Source organism: Labeo rohita, chromosome 5 (genome assembly GCF_022985175.1).
Source record: "Labeo rohita strain BAU-BD-2019 chromosome 5, IGBB_LRoh.1.0, whole genome shotgun sequence".
Lineage (NCBI taxonomy): Eukaryota > Metazoa > Chordata > Actinopteri > Cypriniformes > Cyprinidae > Labeo > Labeo rohita.
Genome location: NC_066873.1, coordinates 46,465,440 through 46,492,274, shown reverse-complemented (window position 1 = coordinate 46,492,274; position 26,835 = coordinate 46,465,440). Strand labels below are relative to the sequence as shown.

The following is a 26,835-nucleotide window of genomic DNA, read 5'->3' as shown; positions in this document are numbered from 1 at the left end:
ACTCATAGTTATAAAAAAAAATCAGAATAGCAAGATATAAATTTAAAATTGTTAGAAAAACTCAATTTAAAAAAAATCATCAGAATTGCAAGATATTGCATTATAAACTTGAAATTCTTGAAAAAAAAAATGTCAGAATTGTAATAAAAACTTGCTATTCTAATTCAGAGTTGTGATATATAAAATCTGAATTGCAATATAAACTCACAGTTCTAAGAAAAAAACATCAGAATTGTGATATGAAGTGAGAATTGTGAGGTATTAATTTAAAATTGTTATAAAAACTCACAGTTCTGAGAAAATGCATCAGAATTGCAATATATAAAATGATAAGATTTTGTGATATAACTGCACAGTTGTGAGGAAAAACTGTCATAAGAGATATGAGAGATGTAAAGTCATTCCAAGAAAAAAAAGTCAAATTTCTGGGTTTATATCTTTATATTTTGAGGGGAAAAAAGTCGCAATAACATTTTAATTTTTTTAATTTCACGACAGAAGTGCGCTTCTACATGAATGAATGTAAGCGTGTGCGATATCAGACGCTCAGCGATGGGGCGGTGTTCTGATTTTTGTCTCTGAGGTGCGCTTGTTCTCGCGGCTGATGATGTCTGTCTCCTGTAGTGTTAAACACACTGATGGTGATGCTGTAGTTTCTGGTCAGCGAGTGTTTGGACAGCAGTTTCTGCTCTCTGTCTCACGGCTGACGGCTGCCGTCGCACTAATGAGGAATCCTGCGAAACGACTGTTAATAAAGCAGCTCTGTGTTCCTCTGCTTTCTGAAGTTCTGAGCTCTTATTAGCTCCTGCTGCAGATCATTCAGTGTGTGTCTGTCACAGACGCTCTTCATCTGTCTGCATCTGATCAGGATAGACGTCATATTTCATCTGATGTGAATGAAATGAGTCTGGAGGGACTGAAACACAGTCGATCTGCTGTGAGTCTGTAGATCACTCGACTGAGCCTCAACATGAAGGTCACGAGGGACAGAAACACAAATATACAGCAGCATTGTTTCAGAATAGTTTATATATTATTTGAGTATTTGTTAATGTTTTAAATGAGCTTGTATTTTCTGATGTTCATTTTTTTTTTTTTAAGTAATTTTGGTTTGAGCTTTTGCCATTTTTATTAGTTTTTGGTTCTTTATACCTTTAATTAAATCAAATTGAATTACATTTTCATTTTTGCAACATTTCAAATTTTTTGTTAGTTGTTTTGTTAGTTGTTCATCTATCATTTATCATTTATGTTTTATTTGTTTTAGTAATTTTGTAATGTGCTTTTGTCATTTGTATTCATTTATTTTTTAAATATTTCTATATAGCTTTAATTACATTTTATTTTAGTTTTAGTCATTTTAGTACTTTTAGTACTTTATATTTTATTTCAGTTAGTTTTTCATCTAATATTTGTATTCTATTTTATTTCAGCTTAATTTCTTTAAAAAGTTTTGTCATTTTTATGTATATGCAGAATACAGACGGCTGGAAAGGTCTGAACGGTAATAAAAATGAGTGGAAGCACCATCAATTAACATGCTTTTGTTTTTTTCTTGGAAAGAAATTAATATTCTTATTTATCAAGAATGCATTAAATTGATTAAAATTGACAGTAAATATCTGTATGATGTGATTCAAATAAATGCTGTTCTTTGGAACTTTCTGTTTATCAAAGGGTTATTATAGTTAACTAAAACCATAAAACCATTAAAAATATATTTTTGTTACTTGAAATAAATTCAATTTAAAGTAACTTAAATAAAATAAATAATTTTAGTACTTTGTCTTATTTTATTTCAGGTAGCTGCCAAAGCAACAGTTCTCATTTTTACGTTTTTCATCTAATATTTGTACTCGCTTTTATTTCAGCTTAATTTCTTTTAATGGTGTTGTGATGTGCTTTTGTCGTTTTTCTGTTTTATTTTATGTATATTTTTCAATAGTTCCATATAGCTTTAATTACAGCTCTAATTTTAGTTCTTGAACTTTTCTTTGTTATTATTCAGGTAGTTGCCAAGGCACCGTTTCTTATTTTTGGTTAAGGAAGTGTTTCATGTAACATTTATATTTTTTATTTCCCTCGCTAAGTGAGATTCTCTTCAGACTGTTGCTCCATCAAGACTAAAGTTGATCAGAAAGCAATGCTGATAACAAACTGCAGTATATGTCTTTTACACATTCGTTTCAGATGTATAATACTGCATCAACCCACACACACACACACACACACACACACACACACACACACACACAGGTCCACGCAGCAACACATTGTTCTGAGTTGATTCTCGCTGTTCAACACTGGATAATTAACACCATGATGGGGCCAAAATGACAATCCTGAACTACTGCCATAATCACACACACACACACACGAGCTGTAATCAATTAAGATTACTCTCTCCAAACCCAGCAGCCAGTGAATGTTAATGAGTGCAGAGTGGCATTAGCGCTTGTGCCGAACATGCCGCGGGGCGTGAGGTGTGCCGCTGGCCGCACGATTGGCCGAGGTCGGCGTTACGAGACCAGCGCGGCTGAAGCGGGGTGGACGTGTCGCGTTGGCAGCGGTGCGGTGTGAATTTTAATTGCTTTATTTGCATGTTAACGGGCAGATGGCACTAGCGCAGACTCACGACGCCACTGAGCATATGATGGCATTCCTGCGCAGACGCGCCACCGTGCAGTTTATATCTGTTTCAGGGCCGTTTGTGAAGGTTAATGAATCTGTGTTTGGGAATTTGGATGCTTTGCATGAGGAGAGAGAGAGAGAGAGAGAGAGAGAGAGAGAGAGCAGTACTAGTACTAGTAAAGGTTGCGTTGACCCGCTGATGTTTCTCATCAGTAAGTTGTGCTCGTACTAAAGACCCTGTCAAATCGATGCATTTCTTCCTCTGCTTTACTGAACAATTAAATGCCTTTCCTGCATAATTAATAAGCATCCATGCAGAATACAGATGGCTGGAAAGGTCTGAACGGTAATAAAAATGAGTGGAAGCAGCAGCAATTAACATGCCTTTTTTTTTTTTTTTTTAATTCATATTTTTATTCATCAAAAATGCATTAAATTAATTAAATGGACAGTGAACGTGTAATGTACATACAAGATTTCTGTTTCAAATTAATGCTGTTCTTTTGAACTTTCTGTTTATCAAAGGATGCTGAAAAGGGTTATTATAGCTTAAATATATTTTTATTATTTGAAATAAATTCAACTTAAAAAATAATCAAATAAAGTAAAAAGCTTTAGGGATCAGTTTAGTTATCTATACGTTTAAGCCAGTTTTTAAGGTAACATTTCTATTTCTTTTTTTTTTTTTAGTTTAACTTGATGTATTTCTGTTCATCAAAGGATCCTAAAAGGGTTATTATAGCTAACTAAAATTATAAAAACTATAAAACCATTAAAAATATTTGTATTACTTGAAATTAATTCAGCACAATGAAGTAAAATAAAATAAAAAGGTTTAGGGTCAGGTTAGTTATCTGTATGTTTAAGTTAGTTTTTTTTAGTTTAGCTTGATGTACTACAGTAACTCAAGCTTAATGTGAAAAGTATAAAAAATATAAAAACTGAAAATATAAAAATTATATGTATTTATTTATTTGATACATTTATTTGAACATTATAAATGTCTTCATTGTCATTTTTGATCAATTTATTGCATCCTTGCTTTCTCTTTTATTGATCGGTAATGTATGACATTTCCACAGAATATTGAGCAGCACAACTGCTTTCATCATTGCTAATAATCAAAAATGTTTGTTGAGCAGTAAATCAGCATATTAGAATGATTTCTGAAGGATCATGTGACACTGAAGACTGGAGTAATGGTGCTGAAAATTCAGCTTTGATCACATAAATAAATTACATTTTACAATATATTGGCACAGAAAACAGTTATATGAAATTCTAATAATATTTCATAATTTTTAAAACGGCCTTGGTGAGCAGAAACTTCAAATATTAAAAATTACCAACCCGAATGTTTGAAGAGTAGTGTGTGTGATTGTTCATATTGTGTGTTTGTTTGTAGTTTTGCATTGAACTGAGCAGTTACTGCACATGCTGTAGCTGATAAACTGATGTTTGGATGATCTGTGTGTTCGTGTCTCAGAGCATTAAGGTGAGCTGGCAGCCGCCGCCTGCAAACACACAGAACGGATTCATCACCGGATACAAGATCCGCCATCGCAAAACGGGCCGACGGGGGGAACAGGAAGCCATCGAACCCAACAACCTGTGGTACCTGTTCACCGGTGAGTGCGCTCGATGTTTTCCATCACACGCATCCGAACGGAAGAACAGAAGAACTCCTGCCCGATTCACGCGTTTCTCCCGTGTTGCGCTCCTCCGCTGTACGCTTTGTTTCTTTAACGCCACATTCTATGCATGTTAAAGAAGTCGACGCATCACGCCGGATTTGTCGTCCTCCGGGGCTACGGAAGCGTAGATGTGTGTTTGTTTGAATAGGATTTCTGAATTTATTGGAAAATCATATTCATTTCCATTATTCCCTTGATGGATATCTCTCTAAGTTGCTATTTCCGAAGGGATTCATTTCACAGTGCCGTTGGAGTGTGTTATGCTAATTCCCTACACCCGGGGTATTCAGGGATGACAGCGCCCTGCTATCATAATTGCGTTTTTTTATCTTTACACATGATGGAAATGCATCCTGATCTGTTTAGATGAGGTTTGGAGACCTTGTTTACCTCGCCGCCTTGACTGATTGCTGTTTACTAATTAGAATCGCAAATAATAATCGCACACACACGCACACACTCTCACGCGTGTTATTTTCTTCTCCTCTGACTCTGGCTCTTTGTTTATTGTCTGACAGGATTGGAGAAAGGCAGCCAGTACAGCTTCCAGGTGGCAGCCATGACGGTCAATGGCACGGGGCCCAGCAGCGAATGGCACACGGCCGAGACGCCGGAGAACGACCTGGACGGTGACTATGACTGCAGACGCACAATGCAGCACAACTCCCTGTTTAGGGCAGCTTAAACCAGTCTGAGGTGGTTAGGCCGGTCTGTTTTGATGGTATTTACGGAGTTTAGCACTAATGATGGACTTTAGCTTCATGAAGCTTCGTGAATCATTTGTTTCAAACCAGTGACTCGGAGCGTGTCAGTAAATGCTTTGTTACATCAGAACTATTTCGAATTTTTTCAGTGGTTTGCCACTAGGAGGCGCTGATGCGTGTGAATACACAACCCAGTATCTATCATCCATCCATCCATCCATCTGTCTATCTATCTATCATCCATCTATCTGTCTTACATCTGTCTTACATCTATCTGTCCTTCCATCCATCCACCTATTCATCTGTCCGTCAGTCTATCCATCTATTTATAATCCATCCACCTGTTCATGTCTATCTATCCATCAGTCCTTCCATCCATCTATCATCCATCCATCCATCCATCCATCATCCACCACCTATTCATCTGTCTGTCTATCTATCCATCAATCCTTCCATCCATCTGTTCATCCGTCCATCCATTTATCATCCATCTACTTATCCATCCTTTCATCTGTCTACCCATCCATCCTTCCAACCATCCATCCATCCATTCATCTGTCCACCTATTCATCTGTCTATCTATCCATCAATCCTTCCATCCGTCTGTTCATCCGTCCATCCATCGATCTATCTGTTCACCTATTCATCTATCTATCCATCAATCCTTCCATCCGTCTATTATCCATCCATCTATCCACCTGTTCATCCGTCCATCCATCCATTTATCCATCCATTTACTTATCCATACTTTCATCTGTCTGCCCATCCATCCATCCATCCATCCATCCATCCATCCATCCACCTATTCATCTGTCCATCGATTCATCAGTCCATCCAACCATCCATCTATCTGTCCACCTATTCATCTATCCATCAATCTTTCCATCGTCTATCATCCATCCATTCATCCATCTATCCATCCACCTGTTCATTTGTCCATCCATCCATCCATCTACTTTTCCATCCTTTCATCTGTCTACCCATCCTTCCATCTATCCATCCATCCATCCATTTATCCATCTACTTTATCTATCTATCCATCTATCTGTCCATCCATCCATCATTACATCCATCCTTCCATCTATCATCCATTCACCCATCCATCCATCCATCCACCTATTCATCTGTCCACCAATTCATCCGTCCATCCATCCATCCATCCATCCATCCATTTATCCATCCATCTATCTATCTATCTATCTATCTGACCAGTGTTGTGGGGGATTTCGAATGCTTCTAAACAGTGAATCATTTTGTTCAGTTGATTCAAAGTTTTGAAAAGCTTTGTTTCTCCCATCACTACTAAAAAGGACAGTGTTCACTAAACACTAGTGATTATTCAATAGCCTGAAACGGGAAATGTCTAGAAAGCAAACGTTCCAGGGCTCCATGTAACCAGCCTGGAAGTGTTTGATTCAGTGGGTAGTGTGCTTACTGTGACGCAGGCTACACAAGGACACGGTAAGTCAGACGCGTCGGCCGATAAGAGCAAACGGTTTAAGCAGAGAATCAGAGAATCAGTGCGTCTGGCTTCAGTATGTCTGAGTTTAGTGTGTCTGCCAGCGCAATGAAAGTTAAAAGCACACATCATTCAGCATAGAATAGATGAAGATGTAGTTGACATTTACATTATCTTTCAACTCGACGCAGAGCGCCCGCGTCGTCTGTTCTAATGGAACGCTTTGAAGACGTCGTTGGGCGTGAGAATGTCACCTTTGAACGAGGCGCGTTTCTGTGCGCAGATCAAACGCGTGGCGTGAGGTTTGATCAGTACCTGCTTGAACTTCACTCTAGTTTGCAGCTTTGAGAGAGTCATTAATCAGAGACGCTCTGTGCCTGAGGGAGAGACGATTACGAGAGCGAGCCTTGATGTGGAAGAACACCGGCGCTGCTTCAGGCTTCATAAACGCTGAAAGAGTCGAGGCTTCGTGCTCTTAGTTGGGGAGAGAGAGTAAACAAAATGATTTTCAAAGCAAAAAACACCAGAATAGAAATAGAAGCGCAAATATAAGACATGTGGAGGAAGAGAAACATGTGCAGTCAGAGGACAGAGAGTGATTAGAGCGAATGAAGAGTTCACAACTCAAGAATCACTGAGATCTCAACTCACAGACACTTGAATATATCGACCCATCCATCCATCAATCAATCAGTCTATCTATCTGACATGTGTTCGTTCATATGTTCTGTTTGTTGTTTGTTTGTTTGTTCATTCTGTCTATCATTAATTTGTTTGTTCATTTGTTCTGTCTGTTGTTTATCTATCTATCTATCTCATTAGTTAGTTAGTTCATTCATTTGCTCTGTCTGTTGTTTGTTTCTTTATTCTTTCTATCATTTGTTCATTCGTTCATTCATTCATTTGTTCTGTCATTTGATTATATATCTATCTTTCTATCTGTTTATCTGTTGTTTGTTTGTTCGTTGGTTCATTCGTTCATGTGTTCTGACTGTTTTTTTTGTTTGTTTATTCTATCGTTTGTTCATTCGTTCGTTCATTCATTTGTTCTGTCATTTGTTTTTTCGTCTGTCAATCAATCTATCAATCAATCTGTCATCTATATATCTATCTATCTATCTGTCCTCAGTTCATTCATTTGTTCTGTCTGTTTGTTTCTTTATTCTATCTATCGTTCGTTTGTTCATTCATTTATTCATTCATTCATTTGTTCTGTCATTTGTTTGATTATTTATCTATCTATCTATCCATCTATCGTTAGTGCATTCGTTGGTTCGTTCGTTCATGTGTTCTGGCTGTTGTTTGTTTATTATATCTATCTTTCTATCTATCTATTGTTAGTTCGTTGTTTTGTTCTGTCCGTTGTTTGTTTGTTTGTTTATTCTACCTATCTATCTATCTACCTATCTATCTATCTGTCTATCTATCGTTAGTTAGTTAGTTCATTCGTTCGTTCATGTGTTCTGACTGTTCTTTTTTGTTTGTTTATTCTATCTATCATTTGTTCATTCGTTCGTTCTTTCATTTGTTGTGTCATTTGTTTTTTCATCTGTCTGTCTATCATCCATCTATCTGTCGTTTGTTTGTTTGTTTGTTTGTTTGTTCATTCATTTGTTCTGTCTGTTTGTTTGTTTATTCTATCTATCTATCGTTCGTTCATTCATTCATCTGTTCTGTCGGACGTCAGTTTGTTCTTTCATTTGTTCGTTTATTTGTTTGTTCGGTATGTGTTTTTCTGTCTTCTGTCTTATTGTCTGATCAACATTTGTTCAGCTGTTTGTTTGTTTGTTCTTTTGTTTTATCTATCACTCTATCGTTCACCGTCTATCATTTGTTCATTCATTCATTCGTTCTGTCTGTCTGAAGTCAGCATTCAAAGATTTTCTTTTCTAGTTAAAAATGATTCTATGTAAATGTTCACATTTTTGTTTCACTTCATGACATTTATTCTGTAAAGTCATTCGGGGTTGAGTTGTGAATGGAGACGATGGCTCAGGCGTCACTGCAGCAGCAGCGAGTCAAAGAACTTGTTGAACCCAGCTGAGCAATGACCTCGCTTTGATTTTCTCTTCTCCAGAAACTCAAGTTCCTAACCAGCCGAGCTCTCTGCACGTGCGTCCGCTGCCCAACAGCATCATCATGAGCTGGACGCCGCCCCTCAACCCCAACATCCTGGTGCGCGGCTACATCATCGGCTACGGAGTGGGCAGCCCGTACGCAGAGACCGTGAGAGTGGACAGCAAGCAGCGCTACTACTCCATCGAGAACTTGGGTGAGAAACAGCGGTTCATTTGCATTCGTTCCACCAGAGAGACTCTGCTGTCGCTTGAGACGCTGCTTTCATTCAGATCGTTAATTATAGATCACTGATCACATGATGAGCAGCTCTCATCAACATATTATTATTTGCAAGCTCTTAAGTGCTTGTTACGAAAAGTGGTGCGAATTGATTTAGTGAAATGTCTTCCTGTTCATTTCTTCATTATGAAGAATGAAATTAGTTTAATGTTTTGTTTAAAAGCATCTCATTTGGAAACATTTGAAGTGAGGTGTAAACTGAATTTTTCTCATCACGTGTGACACAATGACAAATCTCAGATTTTAATATTCACGAGGAGGCGCGGTTAGTTTGGCGCTCATGAATACGTAATGAGAGTTTGTTTGAGATCAAACACGCTCCCTTGTGTTAAAGCACACTGATGTTTTATTTATTCTATTTTTCTGTGATTACCCAGAAAAACTGACGTCAAGAGGCGTTTACGACTCCCTCGATAGCTTCATTAAAGCTCGCTCGTTTCGTCAGCCGTTTGCCGAGAGACGCTCGTGGTGAAATTCCACCTGCGCTCGTCTTTTGTTCTCCGAACGCTCATCTGGCCTCCTCTTACCTCCGTTCTGGACGAAAAAATAAGGCCACGTCCTTATCAATATTTCACGTGGAATCCACAGGTTACCATGGCAGCGATATTGAACCGAGAGCAGGTGCCCAGAAGGAAAAGGGAATCGAATGGAAAGAGGAAAAGAGCATCTTCTGTTTCTTTGTTCGGGGTTTCATACGGACACAAACACAGTCATAAATGAATCTTTCAAAGCCTCGATCAATTACAGCATCTGAATTAAAACAGTCCCGTCCTGCGGCGGCGCTGCTGGAAACAGACGAGCGGCTCTCGTGTACAGATGCCGCCGCGGCTATTATCATCATCAATAATAACTTCATTTGAATTTCCTCATTTGATTTTTGCTTTGTTTGCTGCTATTTTTTCTGCACTTCTACTGAATTTATTTTTTCCCTGAATCACTGAATTATATTTGTGTCAATGAGCATTGTCGAGTCAAGCTTTAAGCTTCAAAGCAGGCTTCACAGAGATAAACAGGAAAATAACAGTGTTATGTTGCAATATTCAACTATTATAGAACAAATTTAGGTTCTAGCATCATTATTCAGCTCAATTCAGTTCAGTAACAGTGTTGCAAAATTCATTAATCATATTAAAATTTTAATTAGGGCTGTCAAGCAAATACATTTTTTAATTTAATTAATGACATGATGTGCTGACTAATTAATCTGATTAGTGGCAAATTAATCACACATCAATCACCCCCCAAAAAAAAATTGTGTTTTTGTGTAAAATAAGAAAAGCATTGAATAGACATTTCAACATAGCTTTAGCAAAACATATTTTGATTCAGCATTGCATAAAGAAGAAGTAAGAAGCTACTACAGTTAAACCATGCTAACCACAAATTAACCATGGTCTTGCTACACTAACCATCGTTTAACCATGGTAAAGCTACAGTTACGAATGATAATCAGTGCACCAAAAAACATGGTTACTACACTTTTTTACTATAATAAAACCATGGTTAATTTTCATAAGCGGAGACGCTCAACAGTTCTGCTTTGGCTTTAATTGAAACTTTTTTTGTTTGTTAAACTGATCAAAAACAAACAATACTGCGTCTAAATTGTAATAACAGTAACTTTTTGTTCATTGTTAACAGCTGCATAAATCAATATCACATTTGCAATGATACTGGTGAGAAACAGCACTCTTGCTGGTGTGATATTGCTAAACTGAATCATGACAAATATAAGAGGGTGATTCTTTTGTGCTCATATCTTGAATTTTAGGCTCATATAACTGCATTCTAATAGACTCCATCACACAGTCAGTCGTCCTGCATCATAATCATCCGATACTGCTTCAACTGAAGATGGATGGGACAGCTGCGTTAAATGCATTAATCATTTTAACATTGTTTTTTCCAGAATTCATTGCACCAAAAGAACAAGATAAAGGAGAAGTCCACTTCCAGAACAACAGTTTACAAATAATGTAGTCACCCCCTTGTCATCCAAGATGTTCATGTCTTTCTGTCTTCAGTCATAAACAAATTGTTTTTTAAGGGAAACATTTCAGGATTTTTCTCCATATAATGGACTGATATGGTGATTTTGAACTTCCAAAATGCAGTTTAAATGCAGATTCAAACAATCCCAAGTGTGGTTGTAAACGATCCCGGCCGAGGAAGAAGGGTCTTAACTAGCGAAACGATCAGTTATTTTCATAAAAATAATACAGTTTATATACTTTTTAATCTCAAACGCTCGTCTTGTCTTTCTCTCCCTGAACTCTGTGTGTTCTGGCTCAAGACAGTTAGTGTATGTCGAAAAACTCCAATCGTATTTTCTCCCTCAACTTCAAAAATCATTTCAGAATCATCCTACATCACTGCAGAAGAACAGACACAGTGTTTACAAAGAAGATCAAACACCCTTAACAAAAAAGGGAAAACAGTGATACAGGACGATTTTGAAGTTGAGGGAGAACATGAGATGGGAGTTTTTCCACACACACTGACATGAACCAGAACAAAAACAGTCCAGACAGAGTGAAGACAAGACGAGCGTTTGACATTAAAAAGTATATAAATTGTATTATTTTAATAAAAATAACTGATCGTTTCGCTAGATAAGACCCTTCTTCCTCAGCTGGGATCGTTTACAACCACATTTGTGATCGTTTGAAGCTGCATTTAAACTACATTTTGGAAGTTCAAAATCGGGGCACCATATCAGTCCATTATATGGAGAAAAATGCTGAAATGTTTTCCTCAAAAAACACAATTTCTTTACGACCGAAGAAAGAAAGACATGAACATCTTGGATGACAAGTGGGTGAGTACATAATCTGTACATTGTTGATCTGGAAGTGGACTTCTCCTTTAAATCAACAGCCCTAATCGTAATATGTGAATGTCCACAATCTTCTGTATGTAATGAATCAGTCTGTTGAGTCCTGTAGCTTTAAGAGCTGTAATGACCCCAGAGACTCTCGTCTGATGAATCGCTCAGTGGAGACGATGCATGTTAATAATCTCCAGCTCTCCAGAACAGAGTAAACTCAGGATTTTGTGTTTGTGTGTTTCAGAGCCCAGCTCTCATTACGTCATCTCTCTGAAGGCCTTCAATAACGCGGGCGAAGGAGTTCCTCTGTACGAGAGCGCTGTCACCAGATCCATGTCAGGTGGGTCACTGGAGATCTCACGTCTGATTACAATACAATTTATGTCCAATCACAAAACTTCAGTCGTAATTGGAGAAAGATCTCAGGAGATATTCTTTAACGCTTGGATGGTATTTGATGTGCAGCTTCATATTTATGTTCAGTATTTGCTGTGAAACCGTTAGTGAACACAGAAGATTACAAAAGAGAAATGAGAAGAAACTGAATCCCTGAATCGGTGTGGCTGATGATGCAAATGAATCATTGAATCATGAGTTTGAGTTTTAAATAGATGAATGGAACTGAACAGTTTGAAGTGACTCACAGAAATGAATCAAATGCACTGAATCATGTCAAACTTTTTACAGAGTTACAAACTTTGCAGTTGTGAGATGCTGCTTCATTTTTCATCGACAGCAGAGACCGTCTCTGTTTGTTGATGTGGACAAACACAGCGTCTTTCATCAGCGTCTCTTGAGTTTCATTTGTAGAGAAATGTTGTGTTTCTGGTCTGAAAGCATCTACAACAACAGTCTTAATAGAAACCAAACTAAATCAAACATTTCTGTCGACTTTGACCACCATTATGGCTATTTTTTTGCAGTGCATTTTGGGATTATCTTGTCTACAAGAATCAGGGTTATTAACATTAACTGAAAGTAAAACTACAATCATAAAAAAAAAATCTGAAACATATATATATATAGATATATAGATATATAGATAGATATATAGATGTAGATGCATTTGGTTTTAGGACAACTTTCATGAAATGTTTTGATCCACTTCAAATGTTGACTACTGTATAGATATACATATATACATAAACATATATAAAACTAATTTCTGATGTACTAAAATAAAACTAAAACTGAAATTAAAGTTGATAAAAACTATATAGACATTTTCATTAAAAAAAAAAATAATAAAATGAGAAAAAATACAACAAAATACCACAATTTAAATTGAAATGTAAACAGAAAATATAACAATAAAAACTATTTCAAAATATTAATAATAACTAAATTAAACTAAACTAAAATGAAAAAACTTTGAATAAAGATAAATAAAAACTATATAGACTATATAAAAAATCTAATAAAACTAAACTAAAAACTAATAAAAATAACAAAAACAATGAATTGAATTAAACTTTCACTAAAATGAAAATAAATAGAATGTCTAAAAAAAAAATAATTCACAAAATTAATAAAAAGCTAATATATATATATATATAGACACTTTAGTTTTTAAACATTTTAATTTCAAAATTTCTCCAAAAATACTCAAAATAGCAAAAACGCACAACAAAATGACAAACTTTAACTAACATGAATAAAAGAAAACAGAAAATTGATTCGACTCATCATAAAGTAGCACTGCTGAGGATGTGGTCCATGTGATATTTTTATTAGACAGGATCATTTTGCTTATTTCTTCAAAGCTGTCTAGTTAGTTCCCTCAGTAGGGTCTGAAGCGGAGCTGATGCAGATGTCAGATTCATGTCTCACCTGATGCTGACTGATCATGTCTGATACTGACAGAATGAATTGTTCCTGTATAGACATGTGTGTTTGCCTGTTGATGATGACGACTAGATTGTGTGTTAGTTGTTTCTTGACTAACTGTCTTCTCTCTGTGTCTCAGGTGAGGCTGTAGATTTATCCGCTTTACTTGGTGAATCTTGTGCGGCTCATATTTCACTTCAGAATCAGAAGAAGAAAAAAACAAGAAATACATTTAGCATGAAGAAAATGCAGCGTATTTCAGCAGCATATTTTTGTGCATATTTAAGCACATTTAACCCCGAATTCCCATTCCTATGTTAATTTAGTCAGTATAAATTAAATTCAGTATAAATTAATTTCACAATCAAAAGAAAGAAATCTGAAAATATATGTAGCCTGAAGAAGATGAAGTGTATTTTAAAAACATGTTTTGGTGCATATTTAAACACATTTAACCTCAAATTCCCATTCCTGTATTTAGTCAGTATATTATAAATTGTACGTGAATACTACCTTGATATATATATATATATTCATAAATGAGCTTTTGTAATACAAATAACCTTTGATTAAGGATTTAGCCTTCGTTTTCTTCATGCAGAATCAAATTTCTACTTTTCCTTTTGATTTTGTATTGAAATATTGTTCATGTTTGCTGGGATTCACCCTGTACACTAAAAAATTGGTAACCTAGAAGTGGTAACAGACAAATGAATTGGTTTAATTCAAATCAAATGATTTATTTATTTGTTTCTTTTTAATATGTATTGGTTTGTTTATCTATTTATTTAGTAATTTATTTATTATTTATCTGTTTATTAGTTTGTTATTTTATTTTTTTGTATTTTTTTGTCATTTGTTTTTGCTTATTTTTTAATTATTTTATTTATATCTTTAGTACTTCATTAATTTATTTGTTTTTATTAATCTGTTTACAGTTAATTTCTTTATTACTTATTTAGCTGCTTGTTTGTCTTTAATTACTTTCATTTATTTGTTTATTTAGTAATTCATGTTTATTAATTTCTTTCTTTATAATTATATATTTATCTCTTTATTTAGTTATTTATTTATTTATTGAAATTTCAGGTAGCTAAATCCACCTAAATACATTCATTCGTATCAGCTTTTATGGCCTATATCTGCAGGTTACCACTTTTCATGGTGTAGTTCTTCTGACTTTCACCTTTACTTGTTTGTGTCACTATCTTAGAGCTCAATGTTCTTCTTTGTGTCTCTTTTTTCCTCTGTCACTCCATTTTCCACTCCTTTATTTCCCGGTGCGTGCGTCCTGTCCGCTCTCATCTGCGATCACGTATGATTTGCTGCATGCACATGACTCCACACAGACCCCTCGGACCCGTCCGATGACGATCTGTTCCATCTGTTTGATAAATTCCCTACCCCCATCCCAGATACGTCCACGCCCATGATTCCTCCCGTAGGTGTGCAGGCCGTGGCGCTCACGTCCGACTCGGTGCGCGTCAGCTGGGCCGATAACTCCATTCCCAAGAACCAGAAGTCCTCGGAGGTGCGCTACTACTCCGTCAAGTGGAAGACCAGCCACTCCACCAGCGGCAAATACAAGGTCAATACCAGCCATTTAAGTCAAATAACACATGAATACCATGGTAAACTGCTATGGGAAGTTAGTACCGTGGTATTTACTCAGACACCATGTGACTTATTGAGATGTTCAGCTTAAACGTGCTTAATGCTCATCGTACAGATGCATTTGAGTGTTTCATGAAGCAAGTGTTTTTAGTGTCATTGTGCTATTAAAGTTTTGTTAATAGTTTGAATTAGATTTATTTTCTATTTTCTTTTGTAGAAGTTTTAGTCAGTTTTATTAGTCCGTTTTTTAATGTCTTCATATACTTGATATTTTTATAGTTTGAATTAGATTTTGGTTTCATATTTTCCGTTTTTTGTTATTTCAGTGTGTGGTTCCGAATGTGAGTGTGATGTGTGATTGTAATAGTGTTGTATGCTTGTGATTTTAATTTGTGATGTGATGTGATTGTGAATGAGTGTGTGGTGTCACGTTTGGTCAAGTCACCTTTATTTATATAGCACTGTTAACAATACAAAATGTGTCAAAGCAGCTGTACAGTATTAAATAGGAAAATAGTGTGTCAATAAGGCAAGAGGACAACAGTAAACACTTTTCAGTTAAAGGCGGTTCATCACTGAATTGTGAATGTTATTGTGATGTGTGATTGTGTAATTTTGATGAGTCCGCGTGATTGTGATGTGTGTTTGTGAATTGTGATTGTGATGAGTGAATGTGATGTGTTTGTGATTGTGACGTGATTATGAATACAAGTAATTGTGTTGTGTGATTGTAACTGTGTCACTGTGATTGCAGTTGTGATGTTTGATTGTGATGAGTGAATGTAATTATGATGTGTGATTTTGATGTGATTATGAATACGAGAAGTTGTGATGTGTGATTGTAATTGTGTTGTGATGAGTGAATGTGGTGTGTGATTGTGATGAGTAAATATAATTGAGATGTTGAGATTTGATTGTGATATGTGATGTGTGGTTGTAAATATGAGTGTAATTGTGAATATCAGTGTGATTGTAATTGTGATGTGATTGTGATTTTAATCTGATGTGTGGTTGTGAATATTTGTGTAATATGTGATGCATGATTGTGTCACTGTGATGTAATTGTGATGTGTCATTGCAGTTGTGAATTGTGATTGTGATGAATGCAATTGTGATGTGTGGTTGTGATGAGTGATTGTAATTGTGATGAGTGATTGTGATTTTTGATTGTGATGTGCGGTGTGTGGTTGTGATTATGATTGTGATGAGTGAATATAATTGAGATGTTGAGATTTGATTGTGATATGTGATGTGTGGTTGTAAATATGAGTGTAATTGTGAATATCAGTATGATGTGTGATTGTAATTGTGATGTGATTGTGATTTTAATCTGTGATGTGTGGTCGTGAATATTTATGTAATGTGTGATGCATGATTGTAATTGTAATGTGTCATTGCAATTGTAATTTTTTTTGCATTGTGTGCTTTGAATATGAGCGTGGTGTGTAGTTGTGCTTGTGAATGTGATGTGTGAATATGAGTGTGATGTGTGATTGTGATGTGATTATAAAAATGAGTGTAATTGTGTCATTGCAATTGTGATGTTTGTGATGTGTGGTTGTAATTGGGATGTGTGAATGTAATTGTGATGAGTGATTGTAATTGTAATGTGTGCTTGTGATTTTGATTTGTGATTGTGATGTGATTATGAATACGAGTGTGATTGTGATGTCATTGCAATTGTGATGTGTGGCTGTGAATATCTGTGTGATGTGTGATTGTGATGAGTGAATGAAATTTTGATGTGTGATTGTTGATTTTGATATGTGATGTTTGATTGTGAATATCAGTGTGATTGTAATTGTGATGTCATTGCAATTGTGATGTGTGGCTGTGAATGTGTGTGTGATGTGTGGTTATAATGGTGACGTGTGATTTTGATATGTGGTGTGTGGTTGTAAATATGAGTGTAATTGTGAATATCAGTATGATGTGTGATTGTAATTGTGATGTGATTGTGATTTTAATCTGTGATGTGTGGTCGTGAATATTTATGTAATGTGTGATGCATGATTGTAATTGTAATGTGTCATTGCAATTGTAATTTTTTTTGCATTGTGTGCTTTGAATATGAGCGTGGTGTGTAGTTGTGCTTGTGAATGTGATGTGTGAATATGAGTGTGATGTGTGATTGTGATGTGATTATAAAAATGAGTGTAATTGTGTCATTGCAATTGTGATGTTTGGGATGTGTGGTTGTAATTGGGATGTGTGAATGTAATTGTGATGAGTGATTGTGATTTTGATTTGTGATTGTGATGTGATTATGAATACGAGTGTGATTGTGATGTCACTGCAATTGTGATGTGTGGCTGTGAATATCTGTGTGATGTGTGATTGTGATGAGTGAATGAAATTTTGATGTGTGATTGTTGATTTTGATATGTGATGTTTGATTGTGAATATCAGTGTGATTGTAATTGTGATGTCATTGCAATTGTGATGTGTGGCTGTGAATGTGTGTGTGATGTGTGGTTGTAATGGTGACGTGTGATTTTGATATGTGGTGTGTGGTTGTGAATATGAGTGTAATTGTGAATATCAGTATGATGTGTGATTGTAATTGTGATGTGATTGTGATTTTAATCTGTGATGTGTGGTCGTGAATATTTATGTAATGTGTGATGCATGATTGTAATTGTAATGTGTCATTGCAATTGTAATTTTTTTTGCATTGTGTGCTTTGAATATGAGCGTGGTGTGTAGTTGTGCTTGTGAATGTGATGTGTGAATATGAGTGTGATGTGTGATTGTGATGTGATTATAAAAATGAGTGTAATTGTGTCATTGCAATTGTGATGTTTGTGATGTGTGGTTGTAATTGGGATGTGTGAATGTAATTGTGATGAGTGATTGTAATTGTAATGTGTGCTTGTGATTTTGATTTGTGATTGTGATGTGATTATGAATACGAGTGTGATTGTGATGTCATTGCAATTGTGATGTGTGGCTGTGAATATCTGTGTGATGTGTGATTGTGATGAGTGAATGAAATTTTGATGTGTGATTGTTGATTTTGATATGTGATGTTTGATTGTGAATATCAGTGTGATTGTAATTGTGATGTCATTGCAATTGTGATGTGTGGCTGTGAATGTGTGTGTGATGTGTGGTTATAATGGTGACGTGTGATTTTGATATGTGATGTGTGGTTGTAAATATGAGTGTAATTGTGAATATCAGTATGATGTGTGATTGTAATTGTGATGTGATTGTGATTTTAATCTGTGATGTGTGGTTGTGAATATTTATGTAATGTGTGATGCATGATTGTAATTGTAATGTGTCATTGCAATTGTAATTTTTTTTGCATTGTGTGCTTTGAATATGAGCGTGGTGTGTAGTTGTGCTTGTGAATGTGATGTGTGAATATGAGTGTGATGTGTGATTGTGATGTGATTATAAAAATGAGTGTAATTGTGTCATTGCAATTGTGATGTTTGGGATGTGTGGTTGTAATTGGGATGTGTGAATGTAATTGTGATGAGTGATTGTGATTTTGATTTGTGATTGTGATGTGATTATGAATACGAGTGTGATTGTGATGTCATTGCAATTGTGATGTGTGGCTGTGAATATCTGTGTGATGTGTGATTGTGATGAGTGAATGAAATTTTGATGTGTGATTGTTGATTTTGATATGTGATGTTTGATTGTGAATATCAGTGTGATTGTAATTGTGATGTCATTGCAATTGTGATGTGTGGCTGTGAATGTGTGTGTGATGTGTGGTTGTAATGGTGACGTGTGATTTTGATATGTGGTGTGTGGTTGTGAATATGAGTGTAATTGTGATGTGTGACTGTGATGTGATTTTAATGTGTGATTTTAATGAGTGATTGTAATGTGCGATTGTGATTAATTGTGGTTGCGATTGATGTGTGATGTGTTGTTGTGAATATGAGTGTGATGTGTGATTTTAATTGTGATTGTGTTTCAGTCGGCCGACACTACAGCTCTCAGTCACACCGTCACGGGTCTGAAGCCCAACACCATGTACGAGTTCTCAGTCATGGTGACCAAAGGACGCAAGTCCAGCACATGGAGTATGACGGCACACGCCACCACATATGAAGCAGGTACAAACACACAGGCGTTCTTGTCCTTATTATGAACAAAGCACAAAGAACTTGTGTTTTAACCACAGATAACTGTCATGGCATATCCATGGTTCCCCAAACTGGAGCGGTGAAAAGTTGTTAATTCACTAAATCATATAAATGTCAAAAATGAATAAATAAACAAATAAATAAATAAATGAAAAATTGTATTAATTTACTTCCATGTCATGGGGCTATTCATGTGAAAGTGTTGCTAAATTACGAAAATATTCACTTAAAATTTCTAATAAAAATGTGAGGTCAAAAAGGTTGTGAAAGTAATTACTCAGTTTTTGTATTTAATTACCTGATAAAACGTCTCATCCTGTGGTTTATGACGGCTCTCATCCACCCACCTGCACATGTACAGAAACAGCGTGTATAAAGTGTCTTCACTCCAGAAATAGACACATTTATCACTGTCGAAACGGACTGTAGTGAAGACATGAAACATCACGATCGCAGGCCTCGGGTTAATGAAGATGTTTAATTAGTTTCTGTGTAGTGCTGGAATTAAAGCCACTCTCTTAAAGAACTGCTCGTCGTCTCTGAGTGCAGGATGATAAACTCACAGGAATGAAATGTGAAAGTCTAACATCCGGCATGAGCAGAGTACAGCACAAACGCTCTCTCTTTCTATTGGTCAGCACCGAGCTCCGCCCCTAAGGACCTGACTGTGATTGGCCGAGAGGGACGTCCACGAGCCATTCTGATTAGCTGGCAGCCGCCGCTGGAGGCCAACGGACGAATCACAGGTGACGCTTAAACGCGCTTGACCCGACGCGATGATCATTCGGTTTGAGACAGTTTTGTATGTCCATCCAAATAATAATACTCAATGTGTGGCAAAAATCAAAAATCAAATATATGTTGTAAACAGTAAAGCTCAGTGAAATGCATTTTAAAATTAAAAATATCTTTTAATACTGTTTCAGTACGTATTTAATAGGAAAGAAAATATGTTTTAATCTTGCATTAGTCTACATTTAGGACAAATGCAAATGTGAAAAGTTAAAAACGGATTACAAAAGTGGCAAAGTTCTTGTTGCGTCTTAAAGCTATTGTTTGTTGTGTGTGTTAATGCATTATACTTTCTAAAGGTGCAACAATAAATAGATCATTATAATAATGTATTATAACTGTGGTTAAAGTTATTCATGAGATCATAATGAGGTGCATAGCAATGCATAATTAATGCATTAAAATACTTTAATAGTGCATTATATATAAAGGCTTAAGGTAGAGTGTTTCCCAGTGTTATTCTTAAATGAAACTACAACTATATTAAAAATATTTTTTGTTAAGGGGACACACTGCAGGCAAAAGCACAGTTTTTTCCTGTCAAGTTTGACATTTTGCGCTTTTTGATTTTTCAGAAAGTGTTTTTTCAAACTAGTGGAAAGAAAACATCCAAAAGACACTGTTAAGTGTTTCTTTTATAGCACTTTATCTATGTGTCAATAGATTTCAATTACAATCCATATTTCTAAAGGCCGTTTTTTACTAAATGAGTTTTTTTCTCCTACACTGAGCCATAAATCTGCATTTCAGCAGCACTTACACACACCACACTTTACATGTTTATTCCTGTGTATATCCTGAAGGTTTTTACAGTGGGATTTGTTCATATATATAATTTTCTTGATTATATACAACATTTTATTCCCCCAAAAATGGTGGAAATATTTTGTTTTCAGTCTAAGTATTTTCTAAATTATGGATTGACAAAAGTGAGATACCCAAAATTCCCTCTGTAAAAACATTTGACTCAAATATGTCAAAAAAAAAAGAATTTTTAAACTGACTTTATCCAGTGTTTACATTTATGTACTAGAAATGTAAGCAAAATGTAGCTCATATTTCATTAAATAATGCCTCCCTTGCATATTTAAACCTAACATAAACCTAACTTGTAGTACATAAAATGTTTGCAATTATCAGTGTAAGTAAGGCGATAACTATTCGTTAATTTTTTTTTACCCCATTCACATGCAATGTCTCCTCTTAACTGAAGCAAAGCTGAAGTTAAAATAAAATTATTAGATGAAAAACTTTAAACATAAATAAATAAAAAAGAAATAATTATAGGTAATCACAATAATTAATATCATGTATTCTAACTGCATATATTCATAAGATAATTAAGGTGCATTCCACACATAATTAATGGATTAAAAACAATTTAATAATGCATCACATATAAAGGCTTCAGGTAAAGTTTTTCTTCTAATGTGAGATATGAGAATGTAGTTTAGTTAATTTTTTTTAATATACAAAAATATATTGGCAAAAAATATATTTCTGTAAATCTAGTTTAGCAAATACACATTTGTTTCCTCCACTATCCATTTATTTATTTTTGCCATATGGTGTCTTAAAGAGTTACGATGCTGTGATGGTCAGAAGATCATAACGGACTGTTAATTTAAGCGATTAAAACAAATTCATGCTGCTCTGATTGTCACACACGGACGTTTCATGTGTCTCAGCACAGACGTGATGCTTCTCTTGACCTTCATCAGTGTGTGTGTGTGAATCCCTGCAGAGACACACTGTATTGAGTTTGATAAGCAGCAGCAAAAATTGAACCTAATTCTCTCTCTCACACACTCACATTAAGAGGCTGTTGAAGATTCGTCTGGCATTTGAAGCTCTGGCGTGTCTTTATCCGGCCCTCATTATCCTCACGTCACACTCACATTCTCAACCGCCAGAGACTCGACCTTTGACCTCAGAGTCAGCGCCGCGCTAACCCGTTTAACCGCAGCGGTGCTGGTTTAACCCTGCTCGTCTGTGTCAGGTTATATCCTGTACTACACGCTGGACAAGAACATGCCCATCGACGACTGGGTGATGGAGCCCATCGGCGGAGACCGGCTCACGCACCAGGTCCTGGACCTCAACCTGGACACCGTCTACTACTTCCGCATCCAGGCCAAGAACGCCAAAGGAGTGGGGCCGCTGTCGGAGCCCGTGCAGTACAGGACGGCCAAAGGTGAGCGGCTGCACCTGAAATAATCATCTGCGCTTCATTAACGCGCGCTAAACACACGCCGCTTCGCTCTGATAACGACATGCTGCCGAGGAAACGATCTGATTCTCTAATGAGCAGAAAAATATGCAGCAGCACACGGAAACAGAGGACACTTCTAATTAGGCTGAACTGTTACTGATACTTCCTGTGCTGAATGAGTTTTTTCTTATAGCGTCTTGCTTTTTAAGTGATCTTATCACAGAGATGCATCTCATATATACAAAATGTAAACCATTTTAAAAATTAAATTGACACTTATTTTGCACAATGTTCACGCACCCGGGGTAAAAGCTCGAACTGAACTAATAATAATAAATTAAACCTAAATAGAAAAAAATGGAACAGTCAATGGAAATAAATGTAAGATGAAGGAATTCTAACTAAAAAAAAAAGAATAAAAACTGAAACTTAAATAAAACAAGTTAATCTTAAATAGTAATATTTAAAAAGAATAAAAACTAATAAAAAAAATGGCAAAAGCACATAACAATAACTTAATAAGAAATTAAAATTAAAATGAAAATTGAAAATATAAAAATAAAATATAATTCAAAATAAAATATATATATTAGATGAAAAGCTTCACTTAAAAGAAAATTAATGGAAATAAATATACATTTAAGCACTAAAATTATAAGTGGAAATTAATAAAAGCTAAAACTAAACTATATCTAAAAATAAAACTGAAATAAAATAAAATTCAACCCAAACAGTACTATATAAAATGAACAAAAAATAAAAAATTACTAAAAAAAAAAAAATTAGCTAAAATTAAACGTGATTTTAAATTATAAGTGGAAATTGATAAAAGCTAAAGCTCAACTAAACCTAAAAATAAATCTGAAATAAAATAAAATTAAACCCAAATAGTAATATATATAATGCAACAAAAACTAATGAAAATGACAAAAGCAGAGTGAAAGTGAAATTACTAAAAATATTTTTTTTTACTAAAATTAAACGTGAAATGTGAACATAAAAAAAATAAAAGCTCATTCAAAATATAATATAAATCTTGAATGAAAAACTTACACTAGAAGAAAATCAGAAATGTTGCCTTGGCAACTAATGGAAATACATTTAAGTTGCAAATATTTAAATTAAAAAAATAACCTAAATAGTAATATTTAAAAATAACAAAAACTAATTTAAATTTCAAAAGCAAACTGTAAAATTACTAAAAATGCAACTAAGCTCAAGTAAACTCAACCAAAACTCATTTAAAATAGTAATAAAAACTATAATAGTACATAATGCTAATCTAATCTGAAGGTAGATTTTGTCAAGTGCTTCTGATTAACAAATATTGAAATATCATCTCAGAATGGCTAAATATGATCAGAGCTGATTATTAATAACAGCAGCAAAACAGTGAAATCACAGTGATTCGGGTAAATAACCGCTGCAGACTCTTGACTGTCGCATCGTATGTTTTGTTTAAGGTGTTTCATAATAAATGTCTTTGCGTTGGTTTGTTAGTAAGATGTTCATGGCAGCAGGCAGCGTTTGCCGTTAATTATGATCAGTTTGTGTGTGCGAAGGGTCAGCAGACGCGTCGTGAATCTTCATCATTACAGCTGTTTGAGGGTCTCGTGGGTCTGCTGCTCACACACGTTCACCATCACACTCTACAGCTGCTGCTGTGACCTTTGACCCTGCACGAACAACGTGTGCGCACACATCCTGCCACACCAGCTAAACGAGACAAACTCTGTGCTTTTGTGTATGTAAATGTGTTTTGTGTTTATGTGTATGGCCAATCATCATTAGTACTTTAATTATGCATCTCTCTCTTTCTTATAGTTGAGCATCCGGACAAGATGGCCAATGATCAAGGTAAGCAAAAGACACTCACCACAGAATGCCAAGGAAATGTTGCACTAAATTACAAAAAGCATGGACAAAAAAGAGCCAAATAAAAGCAGTTCCACTAAGGATTTCAGACTTTAGACCCAACTTTGTATATATAAAAATATGGACTTGATTTGGTTGTCATGATCTTAAAATCCTTAAATGCTGAAATAACGCATTCCCTAGACAAATATATACTGTCAGCAAGTATAAATCTCTCTTTATTTTAGGAATAGTTCACCAAAATGAAAATGTGCTAACAATGTGCTCACCCTCAGACCATCCAAGATTAGGATGAGTTTGTTTCTTCATCAGATTTGTAGAAATGTGTCATTCCATTACTGTCTCACAATGGATGTGAATGGGTGCCGTCAGAATGACAGTCCACAATAATCCACGAAACAACTCCAGTCCATCAGTTAACATCGTGAGAAGACAAAAGCTGAAATAAATCCATCATTAAGACATTTTGAACTAAAATACATTGAGTCCATAATCCATGTTAACACTTCCTCCATTGGAAAAAGTGGTCTAGTCTGAATCAGGAGAGAAATCTGCACAGATCAAGCACCAAAACAGGCATTAATTGATGAACTGGAGTGGTGTTGTTTACTTGCGGATTATTGTGATGATTTTATCAGCTGTTTGGACTCTCATTCTGACGGCACCCATTCGCATCCATTGGTGAGACAGTGATGGAATGACACATTTCTGCGAATCTGTTCCCATGTCGTGTGTGTGTTAAAGTCACAAAGAGCACGAATAATTGCTTTCTCACCAAAGTCCCAGCTGTAATCTCCATCTCTGGTCCTCTTTTAAACATATTCCTCTTTACAAACGTCTTCAGAGCGTCTCGTCTCCCGTCCGCCGCTGGTAATTCTCCCGTGTGAATGGACTGAATTGTAATGGGCTTTGTTAAGAGTCCTTTGAGCGCTGTGTTGTGGTTAGGAATAGCGCGCTGATAACGGCGGTGAGGAGAGACAGACGGAGGGACGCGTGTCGCTGTCAGCGGCATCTTTAATGAGAGTTCCTTCCTTTGATTCGCGCCGTTAATTAAGACGCGTCGCAGCAGGAATATCAGCTCTTCAGATGCTTTTAACTGACATCCAGAAATATTCAGATAAAGACAGAAATGTGTCAGAAAATGCGTCATTTACGTGAATAAACACAGTTTTACTTGGCTGTTAGCTTAATCGTCTCACACAACACAGAATTTCTGAAAAAAAGAAAACATATGGCCCTGTTGTTGTAAAAAATTGTAATCAGTTATGAAATTGTTCATGAAATTTCACTTTCTTATTGGGGTGGTGCAGATTTTATAGGTCTCTAAAAATTACATTTTTGCTAAACTTGCAATAAATTGTTAAAGTTTTTGTTTTGTTTATTAGCTTTTTGATCATACTAAAGCAAAATTAGGGGAAAAAGAAAGAAAGAAAAAAAAATAATAAAAAAACGGATTTGGAAAGAATAAAACAGATTTCATAGGGTTCAAAAAATGTTTACTTTTTTAAAAATAAATTGTTACATTTTTTGTTTCATTACTTCAATTAATTAGCTTTTTGATCATTCTAAGATTCCAGAAGAAAAAAAAGGAAAAAGAAAAGTGTAAACAACAAAAAAAAAAAACTAATTTGGGAAGAATAAAACAGATTTCATAGGGTTCAAATTTGTTTTTTTAACGTGTAATATATTGTTGTTAAATTTTTTGTTTCATTATTTAAATTCATTAACTTTTTGATCGTCAAATCTGAAACAGATTCCTGAGGAAAAAAAAATAAAAACGGAAAACAAAAATTTATTTGGGAAGAATAAAAAAAAATTGTAATAAATTGTTGTTACATTTTTTGTTTCATTACTTCAAATAATTAGTTTTTGATTGTTCTAAAACAGATTCCAGAAGAAGAAAAAGGAAAAAGCAAAATGTAAACCGAAAATAAAACCTAATTTGGGAAGAATAAAACAGATAGGGTTTTGTTTTGTAATAAATAGTTGTTAAATTATTTCATGATTTAAGTTTAGATGTACTTTTTGATTAAAACAGAATCCTGCAAAATTAATACTGAAAACAAAAAAAGATTTAATAGGGCTCCTAATTTTTTATTTTTTTAATAAATTATTGATAAATACTTTGCTTCATAATGTTAATTAGACATGCTTTTTGATAAAATTAAGCAGAATCCAGAATAATTAAAACAGCAAAAAAACATGGAATTTGAAAAAATAAAATGGATTTCATACGACTTTGTACACAGAATGACGGGAGGAATCTCATCTGATCTTCTCCTGATCAAGCTCATTTCAGTCCAGCGGGAAACACTCGTGTTTATGAGCTCTAGACAGGAAGATAGAGTTTGTGATCTTCATCGCATCAGGCCTTGACAGATAGATAGAGTTTTGTCTGAGACAATAGAAACAGAAGACAACATTTCACTTTAGTTTGAAACTAAACTGGATTTAGTTTTATTTGAATCGTGCAGTGTTTCTCCTCAACACACACAGTTAATTAGTCCAAATGAAGGAGTGTGTGTGTGTGTGTGTATGTGTGTGTGTGTGTGTGCTCATAAATCACAGTAAACATCATCAGGGCCGTGAGACTGATGTTTGACAGGTTCCTCGGGTCCTGCTCCACTTACCAAACACACACACTGGAGTCTAAAGATCATCAACACTGAAAATAAACTCCAAACGCTCCAGATTCTCCTCCAGAGCCTCGTCCTCCGTTATTACACTGAGACC

At 35.3% G+C, this 26,835-nt stretch overlaps 1 protein-coding gene across 4 annotated transcripts in view; it reads left to right on the top strand.

The window, feature by feature from the left end:
- The window catches only part of dcc (DCC netrin 1 receptor), a 224,882-nt gene that overhangs the window by 161,633 nt on the left and 36,414 nt on the right, over window positions 1-26,835 (top strand). For 2 of the 4 annotated variants that reach the window (XM_051110607.1, XM_051110606.1), the window contains exons 13-21: window positions 4,118-4,259; window positions 4,844-4,954; window positions 8,566-8,760; window positions 11,918-12,013; window positions 14,916-15,088; window positions 19,055-19,193; window positions 19,862-19,969; window positions 22,015-22,209; window positions 24,052-24,084. In XM_051110607.1, the coding sequence (XP_050966564.1) occupies window positions 4,118-4,259; window positions 4,844-4,954; window positions 8,566-8,760; window positions 11,918-12,013; window positions 14,916-15,088; window positions 19,055-19,193; window positions 19,862-19,969; window positions 22,015-22,209; window positions 24,052-24,084 (1,192 nt within the window). Of the gene's footprint in view, window positions 1-4,117; window positions 4,260-4,843; window positions 4,955-8,565; window positions 8,761-11,917; window positions 12,014-14,849; window positions 15,089-19,054; window positions 19,194-19,861; window positions 19,970-22,014; window positions 22,210-24,051; window positions 24,085-26,835 lie in introns of all 4 variants that reach the window. The other 2 variants (XM_051110605.1, XM_051110604.1) reach the window with 1 other exon arrangement.